This window comes from Leptidea sinapis, chromosome Z (genome assembly GCF_905404315.1).
Source record: "Leptidea sinapis chromosome Z, ilLepSina1.1, whole genome shotgun sequence".
NCBI lineage: Eukaryota > Metazoa > Arthropoda > Insecta > Lepidoptera > Pieridae > Leptidea > Leptidea sinapis.
In genome coordinates this window covers 1866432-1877262 of record NC_066312.1, presented here as the reverse complement: position 1 = coordinate 1877262, position 10831 = coordinate 1866432, and the positions used below count along the sequence as shown (strand labels likewise).

Here is a 10831-nt window from a genome sequence, read left to right as displayed (position 1 = left end):
GATAGAAAGATGGAAATATAGATAAATTAAAGTTCTTGTCATCTAATTAATTAATCTTGGGACCTTTTTAATACGTTCGTTTAAAATCAATGAAGAAATAAGTATTTGATTGGTATAGATCATTAGCCTGAAATAGTCTCTAATAGACACACTAGATACAATTTTTTTTAAAGTCGAGATCTTACAGAATAAAGTAGGGGTAATATTTTGTCGATACACTGTACAAGTGGGCGGTATCGATTAATTAAGTGTGTCAAGTTTTTGTTTCTCCAACTCATACGCATCTCTTTCATATGATGTTTTATTTACTAGATTTTTACCATATTATCTACAATGCAATGCAGTCCTATACTTTCTGCAATCCTAGTAACTGAACATCGAAATTTCACTCACAATGAGAGCTCAATTAACATGACTGATGCAGGTTCTTATTGAGTGCCACGGAAATCTTTCCCTGAATGATAAAACAATAAAAAGTTTAAAACTAGTCCTACAATCTATCCATTTTTTTAACAGAAATAAATAATGATCTATTCGTTAAATTAATGAGATCCATGGATTGGTCCCGATGAGTTGCTGCAGGCCGCTGGAACATTAAGACACACAACTTATCGCTCATCTCTCATCTTGAAAAGCTCATCAAGGCATAGAGGTTGTTTCCAGGATGATACAACGCTGGGTTTACGCTTACATGTTAACCTTTTTTAAACTTTCAGCAAGGATGCTGTGGTCGGCGGTGATCACTTAACACCAGGTGACCCGTGCGCTCGTTTGTCTTCCCCTTCCATTCCAAAATAATGAGATAGTTAACACTGATGACAGGAGTCATCTTGTCAGTTATAGATGACATTATTTGATGACCTACAACAGCAGAGCAAGATGGTAATGATCAAACAATTCTGTTTGGAGCCTCCATTTCCGAAAACCACTTATTATTAGATGTTTCATAGCAGTGTTAACACTACTTCCTGGAAAATCGTTTAAGTCCTACGGGTCCTACTTCAACACCAAACTTAAGACAGCGGAAGCCCTCTCTTCACTTTTACTGAGCTCGCGTCTCAATGTTAGATAGTTTTCTTTCGGCGTCGTTTGATATATTATGTTTGTGATTCCTTATAAAAAGTTTCATTCGAGATTACATTAAAAGCCAATGACTGTGATTCATACTAAAGTTAAATCCAATCAATAAGCTAACAGTGTAAATAGCAAAGTCAAAGTAATGACCACACATCCGTGATACGGGTTGTGGCAATAATTAAGGCGAGTACTAGCAGTATGTTAGTAAGCATGGCATAAGGCGGTATGCAATTGATATAACAGACAGTGTACAAGATATCTAATTAACGCTTTTATTATTTTTTTTTAAGAAAAAGGAAGACAAGGCATCGTACGGGTCACCTGGTGTTGAGTGACCACCGCCGCCCACATTCTCTTGCAACACCAGAGGAATCCCAGGAGCGTTGCCGGCCTTTAAGGAAAGTGTACGCGCTTTTTTTGAAGGTACCCATGTCGTATCGTCCCGGAAACACTGCACAAGGATACTCATTCCACAGCTTTTTAGTACGTGGAAGAAAGCTCCTTGAAAACTATACTGTGGAGGAACGCCACACATCCAGATGGTGGGGATGATGTCCTAACTTGTGGCGTGTCATGCGAAGGTGGAATTTGGCGGCAGGAATCAAGTGAAATAGCTCTTCGGAACACTCCCCGTGATAGATGCGGTAAAAGACACACAATTAAACGACTCGCTCTGTCAACGCCAAGCGATACAGCCGTAGACAGAGCTCTGGGTCCCCGACAATTTGAGCTGATTATAGTGGTAACAGATGCTGAGGTAGTGTGGCGGGGGCATTCGACATAATATACGAGTATGCTGTTTCTTAAACGTACAATAAAAGACATAGAAAAGACATACGTAACTGTATTTATTTAAATTTCAGAAAGCATAGTATTAACAAATATAAAAACAACAACTCATTATAAATACAATCCTATAATTCATTCTCTCCTACGATACTCTGGGCTCGAAGTAACAATTGCAATCAAATCACAGTCTTAGTTATACAATATATTCAAAATAACACTGTAGGTATTAAAAACATTACCAATGTAGTATTAAACAAGTTGAAACGTCGAAGCAAAACAAAGGGGCCGGAAGTCTTGAACAACTTTTCCAAAAGTATTTCTTAGAGATTTCACTGTTCTGGTAGCTTTATAACTGGAACTGAGAATCCCAGATTATTATCATAGTAATCAATCAGATCCCTCTCTGATGGAGACAGGATTGATAGGTCAGTGGGCTCGCAGTCTGCAAATGGATCATAAGGGTAGTGCACCAGACAGGTGCAATCTACAGGCGTGTTGCCACACACAAGGAGTTTCTTCAACTTCTCCTCTGAGTCAACCTGTAAATAAAGATACCAAAAATAAAAAAGTGTATTATATGTTAAATATCTTCTGTTTGTTTTATTCTTTCTGTAGTACAAAAAGGTTTCTATGGAATTGCATTTTCACCAACACATACTAAACGCAGTGTTAGCCTAAACGCCTTTAAAAAATTCTGACCGCCGAATTTTGGACGATCAACAAATTTGATCGCGTTCAAGAGCTGTCACTGTCGTTATCGTAATAGAAACATTGACATTTAATAATTTTGTTAATACTTATCGTTGACAGTTTTAACAACACGTTTAAAAAGTATTGGTGGTTATCATCATTTGAACTCGTTTACGTAAAACTGAGTATTACTGAACTCAGTTTGAAGTGGGATTGGTGAAATCAGGGCTATGTACTGCGCAGTGTACAACAAACAAATGAAGCAGTTAGTTGATGTCCAACTAGCTAGATGCCGATCAATACAACAGAAATACTAAAATGTCTCTTTTTGAAATCGATAAATATGCCTTATTTATTTGTGTGCTCACATTTTCTATCATAATAGATATAAATAAACAATTTATGTAGTAAATATTAAATATTTACAGCTTTTAACTATGCGTTCAAAGTACTTTCACGTACCATTATGGTATGAATATCATTCTCCAAGCAGAATGCCTTAAGTAACACTTGATGTATATGAGTGGCGCTGTCGCCAGGTCGAGCTGCAGCCTGAATACAGAACATTGTGCCAGCACTGTTCTTGGACAGGAACTGCAAGGCCGGCATGAGGCCGATAGTTAACCTGTTCTCAGCGCAGGCCCGACGTAACATTGTCTTGATACATTCACCGATTGGTCTGTAAAGAATACAGAAAACTATTGTTAATAAAAATAAAAAAAAACAGCGGCTCTTCTGGAGGGCGACAGAAGTGAAAACTTGAACAATTACGTGTATATTTTTGTGTATACCTTGTATTTTGAGCAATTCACGCACACTGACACAAAGTGTCATACGAATCGCGAGTGTAAGACGTTGTCACGCACACTAAACTAATATTCCTGTCCTGTTTTTATCGATTGTCTAACAGCAAGAGACTCTATCTAGACGTATAAAATCCGAGGGGCCGGCCATTTTCTGGTGGTTGGATGAGGGCAGCGCAGGACCGATCGTCGTGGAAATCTTTGAGGGAGGCCTTTGTCCTTTGTCCAGAAGTGGACGTCTTCCTGATGATGATGATTCAAAATTTGTGTCTTCTTCTATTTGTGTTTTCTTCAAATCCCGTATCGGAATACAGTCTATCGGTTGATGTAGCTTGCACAATTCGAGGGAATGAGCCAGCAGTAGCCTGTTACGTCGTGGAGTGTGGTGACACCGTCACGGAAGACCTTAGACGTGTCTACGGCTTGAGCTGGTCCGTCCCACCTGAGCCAGCAGCTTCCGGACTTCCTGGATTTCACACTCCTGGACCCCTACGGTTAAACTCTATTTATATATCTCACTAATTCTATGATAGGTACTCTCAGTGAAAATTAAATAAACAGTGAAGTTAACCAAAGGGGACCCTAAGCTACTTTATGCTCATAATTGTGATTCTTAAAATTAACTTTAGGTTAATAAGTCTGTGATTTTAAATATCGAATACAACACCTTTGTATATCGTAATAAAGGTCAAGAAAGTTAAGGTAGGAACACATTTGAGGCATGTAATTTTATAATTATTTACTCGTAATGTAAACCCTTTTTTTATGTAACCTAAGGCAAGCTTGAATCTTTTATCTGAGGACCTGGAGCATAGGCATTTACTATCTAAAATTTTGTTAGTGTCTTCCTTATTGAGACAATAATAAGGGAAATGCCACACTCTATTATTAATCAATTAATACCCAAACCTATATTTTTGAAGTAAAATTAAGTAAATTTTATTACTTTTTTGTTGAGACATACTTTTTCAGAAACAGTTCAATCAGGAATATTGCGTAGAATTTCACAATATTTTATAAAGTTACCTGCGTATTTTATTTTATAATATTGTTACAAAGAAGGGTTAAAGCAAAAATTTTATCCACTTTTCCAGTGAACGATGCGTTTTCAGCAAGCTGAAACATGATTTCAGGCCGTTCCAACGGAGGCTCTAACAGGTGGTAGAAAATTGGTAATAACACATAGATGCCCCGTGTTTTCGAGGTTGAAAACGTTTTTCAGGCCTTTTCAGACTAATTAATTGATGCAATTTTCCGAAAACCCATTATCGAGCATTTTTAGGACTGGTTATACAGCCCTTTGGTGAAGAACCAAGAGAATCCTAGAATGCATGACAAGGACGGCATGATGCGCGAGTGAGAAGGAAGATAAGAACTTTCTAGAAGCTCGAGCGAACGTTCAAGACAAGCGACAAGGACGGAATGATGTCTGGAAAGAGATGGAAGATAAGAACTCTGTAGAAGCTAAGCTCGAGCGAATGTTGGAGGATTGTGCGACAAGGAGGGAATGATGTCTGGAAAGCGATGGAAGATCGAACATTCTAGACGTATGTGGTAAAATAGATCATCTACTAGGCTTGCCTAGAAAGCTCTCAAATATAACTTCGAGGAGATAAAAGTGATTAGTATTATACTTTACCTTCTAGCAGTGACGTCACTGAATGATTCTGTTTTCACTGGAACAAGTGAATCATTATACATCTTGATGCTATTTAGTTTAATACTCTTCAAATTATCCCAATCCTGAGGTAACTTGAACTCGTATCGGGCAATGATCACAAACACTTAGTACAGCACGCAAAAATTCACTGCGTATATTATCCTTATCAGTTCACTGCTACGATGTCCGAAAAGATTAGTAGTATAAAATGTTAATTTATATATGAAAAGTGCGAAATAAATGATTTTGTATTTTTGTATTTTTTTTTTATTATAATATTACTTAACAAGTACACTTAAGAACCGACACGACGTGCGCACGAATTGAACGCTCACAATTGACAAACTTTGCATCATCGCATGACTCAAAATGAATACATACTTAATGCAAAAAACTTAATTCAGAAACTGGCTATCACTGGTAACTTACATTATACCTATACACAAGAACACAACTGATCGCATTATTTGTCAATGTGTGTGTGGCGCCTGGTAAGGACTAGCACGCATTGCGGGTTTTGAACCGCACGGAATTTTCTTGCTAAAAAGAAATATATAATTTATAATATAATTTTTAAGAAATATAAAATTTTAAGTGAATTTTTCTTTGTATTCAAAAAATGTAACAAATTATGTACAATGATCATTGTTACCTTAATTTTTGGAAGCCTTCTTACAGGATGAGGTTAGATTCGTTATTTGAAGGTTTTCAGGTCAATACCAGGATTATCTTGTGAGGTAGATTCGATATTGCTTTTCTTTATTGAACTAAAAAGAGTAATATTATATTAATAGAATTTATTTCTCAGATATCTTGCCGGTAGAAACAGTATGATATCCTTGTATTTTGAATATTTTATCGGCACAACAACTGTAAGGGAATTAATTAAACACATGCATGTGTTTGTGGATATGTTTGCAACCTACACATATGCCTGAAAGACAGGAAAAGGTTGGATTAACATAATAAAAATAAACATAGCAAAGCTTTTAATGTGAAAAAACGTATTTTACCTTTGGAACCGGAATATATGGTAAACATACAAGAATAGCTAGAAAATACTGGTTCAGCAGCCTGCAACTATAAAAAGTATTATTCTGTCAGTAAAATATCCTACTTAACTCAAAACAGGGTCTTGCTATAAAATGCAAAACTGAAGTAGTTTTCAAGTGCGGCCGCTTGTATTCGTTTTCTTGTTTCATAAATTCACACGGTTAAAACGCTGCGGTTTAACCGTAGGTTGAACTACGGCCTTAGGCTTAAGGTTATCAATGTTGAATGTATCTGTGTGCGGGTCTTGTCGCGTCGATTGAGATTCCCGACTGGGGATCGTATGTAGATTGAATTGGTACCTTTTATTTTGAAATCACCGCTGGGGTCATTTGGCGGAAACGTTGCTTGCAACTTGAAAACATTGTTTTGTAAATAGTATATTAAATAAACTTAAAATTTTAATTTAAACTTAGTGTGCCGGTATGACCTACCTTGGAGTATATGACCGATGTGATTCTACTAAGCACTATTATACAAGTATTATACTATTACACTACTGTACAAGTATTATAGATCTTTGTATGTTATTTAAATGTATATCTACTGGAAATTATTTATACAATTAGTTCAAGAATCACAACAAGTCACATCTTTCCTTTTTCTTTTTAATTGATTTAATAAGATAGATAGGTAATGTTGTTTCTTTCGTATTATATCCTCCCTGCGTCGTAATCCTCAGTACTGAGGGTCGTGACCACCCCTCTGTATCACTTTCTCACGTATGATCGCTCTCCATCTATTCCTGTCTCTGGCGGTGTGAAAGGCATTGTGAACCGTAGAGTCGAGGGCGGAGCGGATCTGATCGGACCATCGTGTTGGACTGCGTCCACGAGGCCTCTTCCCATCTATTTTGCCGACCACAATGAGCCTCTCAAGGTTTCCATCGTCCTTCCTTGCGATGTGACCGAAGAATTCTAAAACTCTGCGCAGACATTCGGAAGACAATCGCGAGGAGATCCTGAGTTCACGCAGTATGTAGAGATTAGATCGAAATGCTGTCCAGGGGATACGGAGCATCTTTCTCCAGCACCACATCTCAAAGGCGTCAATGCGTTTGCGGTCTGCAGCTTTCAGTATCCAAGTCTCAGCGCCGTACGAAAATATTGAGAAGACTAGGGTCCGTACCAGTTTGGTCTTAGTTTTTACGGAAATGTTGCGATCTCTTCAGATTCTTCCAAGCTTATATTCGTATTATATAAATTAGTTAAAACAAGCTTAACCATATAATACACACATCATCTTTATTTAAGGCTATTTCATTAATAACTTTCTACCTCAAAAACTCTTTGGAGTACAAAACTTTTTAGAGTAGGAAATTTAAAATAAAGAAAAGAAAAAAAAAACAAATAAAGGAATAAATGCTCCGGATTGCGTAAAACTTTACGCTGGTATTAGAATTAACTTTCAATAGTCAATTGAAAAGTTAATTCTAATACCAGCGTAAAGTTTATTAATTTGTATAATTTTATTTTAAGTTTTAACTTTATTTGCTTATTTTAAGTTAATGTTAATGCCTGTTATTTTCCTTGTTTTAAGTTTTAACTTTATTTGCTTATTTTAAGTTAATGTTAATGCCTGTTATTTTACTTGTTATGTCACATAAACTTCTAACAAGAGAAGAAATAATTACAGCTGTGAGTATGTTGGAGAAAGGTGCATGCTCATAATTTTTGTGACACAAAGCATGCTGTGCATGGACTAGTAAAAAAATAAGGACTCCGTCTCACCTTACATAACAGTGTAGCACCAAAACAAACCGTTTAACGTGTAAATACATAGCCCCACTTACACTACTACAGGCCGATAGGCTGCCATTATGAGAATTATTGTCATCGTCCGTGACGGATCAGTTTGCGTCTCAGTAAAATATTTTAAAAATGTCGTCGTGCGTTGTGAAAAAGTGTAAAACGATACTTAATAAGTATTTGTGGCCATATATGATTATTTAAGGGAGAAAACATTGTGTAACTAGTATCCCCCGTAACCGCACACATACTAGCATAACGGTGCTTCACTTGCTAATATCACGGCGCGGCGTTCTTCTTTTTTTACTCGTCCGTGATGCTGTGATTATCTTTGACTGTATGAAAAGTTAGATTTTATAAGTAATCCAATGTAACACTGTGACTACTGTTTCTTATGTTGGTGATTCATTAAATAAATAAATAAATGGACACGTTATCTTGTCAGATGTCGCAGAACGGCATTTTTGGTTTTCTTAATAATATAGCCAGAAGAGAACCTAACATTACGGCCAAGCAAATAGTTGGAAGACTTCATACCGACCCCCAGGTGAAGATTGCATGAAGCCAGTCTTAATCCTCGCCGACCTCTAAGAATTCTAGCTTTACGGCGTGGCAATCGTGCACGCAGACTTTTGTGGGCTGAAGAACATTTCGAAACAACAACTTCTGTTAATAAAGAAAAAAATAAAAAAAATTATATTGATATTTTTTTAGACAATATTTCGACATTTTTTTTATGAAAATAAGGGGCGAGACGAGCAGGACGTTCAGCTGATGGTAATTTATAATCCCTACCCATTACAATACAGTGCCGCTCAGGATTCTTGAAAAACCCAAAAATTCTGAGCGGCACTACAATAATTGCGCTCGTCACCTTGAGACATAAGATGTTAAGTCTCATTTGCCCAGTAATTTCACTAGATACGGCGCCCTTAAACGGAAATTGTTTCATTTATATTCATAAAATAAAAAATAAATTGTAATTTATAGGCAAAGAGTATATTTTATTCAAATAATTAATAACTACTGGTAAGTTTAAGTCTGTTTTATATAATTGGGAAATGATGCATGTTTTAATTATTATAAAATATTATTGATTTCTTAATCATTTATGTTTAATTCAATTTGTATATATTCAGATAATTTTTGCATTAAATTTAAGTCAATAAATGTGTGTAACACTTATAATAAAGCCATCACGTAGAATTTATTATTTATTGTAAAAATATTATTATTCTTTTGTTAGTGTTAATCTTGTTGGTGTTAAATAAAGAAAATAAGAATGGACTGACTTTGAATGGTCACTCGTACACTTTTGCTGGTGAGTCTCGGTTTGAATTTAACGAAGAATAAGAGTTTGGTTACCTCCAGGTAGACCAAACAGTTTCGAACATCCACAAGAGGTGCATTCTTCTCAAGGTGGTACAACAGTAGTCTGGGCTGGACATGAATCTTATTGAACATGCGTGGGACATGTTACAAAGAAAAGCTTGAGCAACTGTTTCTTCAAACCTGGTAACGAAAGAGCAAGATTTTGTCTCAATCGACTGAATGGAACCTGGGACCTTATACACCATCAAGATATGGATAACTTAATATTAAGTTTTAACAACAGATACAGAACTCTTAGTTCAGGGGTAGAAACAAATAAAATCTTATTTGGTATTCTTGTCTCATTTTTTAATCTGACGTGTTCAATGAATAAAAATTCAAGACGATTGTAAGCGCAATAAAAATATTCAAAACGACCTGCAGCTGTTGTTTTTTTTTTATATTGTACATTCAAACATTGCATATTTAAATTTTTCAAGGTATGTGTTCTTATTCGAGAATGATCCATGTGGATATAACGGTTGGGTTCACAAATATAAGGGCCGTAAGGGCGATGGGAATATGGCGGAGGGGATCACCTCGCATGTAGTGGCGTTCTTGTTCGTCCGTCGAAGGGTGACTGAGTTATCTACGGCAATGATAAGACATAACGTCTCCAACCAATTTTCGAGACTAAATCAGCTCTGTATATTTAAACCAGTAACGAGCTTGGACGCTATCGGGCAGTTGCAAACACAGTTGGAAACGACCAATCCCTGTGACAATTTGCGAGCAAAATCTTATGTTGATCGGTTGGATTAATAATGGCGTGAAAGTGTAACAAACAAACAAAGAAATAATAAACACGAATCGCAAATACACCTTATTAGATTAGGATTAGAATGTTATATCTTCTAATCAAGTGTACCAGGAGAACATGGATCGATAAGAGATATATTCAATATACAATAATGTAGTCACAACGAACATCGCGATATACCCACGTGACGCACACAGTCACACACCTTGATTTCTATTGAGCAAAATTTAAATATCTTAAAGCTTCCTGACGTAGGTTTTAATGTTCACTTCATATAACATGCTTAATATTAGCGCCATTTTCGCTTTTAATGAAATTACGGTCAAAGCCAAACTGTAATAATTCTAATTCCAACTTAAATACATACATAAAAATACTTAAATAAATAAAATGAACTTAACGAACTCAACAACCATCGGATGTATGTTCGTCTGTCAACGATGATGAATATTCCATATTCTCCGATTTTTAAAATTTAAGGCGTGTATACAGGACTACGTCTGTCGGGTCCGCTAGTTTATGTATGGATTTGTTATTAAAAATCTATTCTATTCATAGAGATAGGAAGAACGTGGGATACTCAAAGGACTAATCTTTTCGCTAACGAAAATTTAAATTATGTTTACAATTAAAAATAGATTCATTCTTTTATTTGACCATTTATTTATTAAAACTATAAAAGAAATAAGAAAGTATTTGAAAATTTTCTAAATGTATATATTGCATGGAATTTTATCCTCAAAATAAAAAATAGTACGTGCGAATGAATTTAAACTTATACGACGTATTATATATTAATAAATATAATAAATATATGTATTAGTTAATGATTTATCACATTATTTTAAATAAAACACTCACGTGTTGCTGCAACAAGGAAAAA

General features: G+C 35.7%; 1 protein-coding gene across 1 annotated transcript; it reads right to left on the bottom strand.

Annotated features, from left to right (window-relative positions):
* Positions 1-1905: 1905 nt before the first annotated feature.
* On the bottom strand, positions 1906-5344 carry LOC126978538 (uncharacterized). The gene is made up of 3 exons (XM_050827465.1): positions 4999-5344; positions 3019-3235; positions 1906-2405 (listed from the first exon to the last, which is right to left on the bottom strand). The coding sequence occupies exons 1-3, from the start codon at positions 5058-5060 to the stop codon at positions 2196-2198; spliced, it is 489 nt and encodes a 162-aa protein (XP_050683422.1). The 5' UTR covers positions 5061-5344; the 3' UTR covers positions 1906-2195.
* Positions 5345-10831: the final 5487 nt, after the last annotated feature.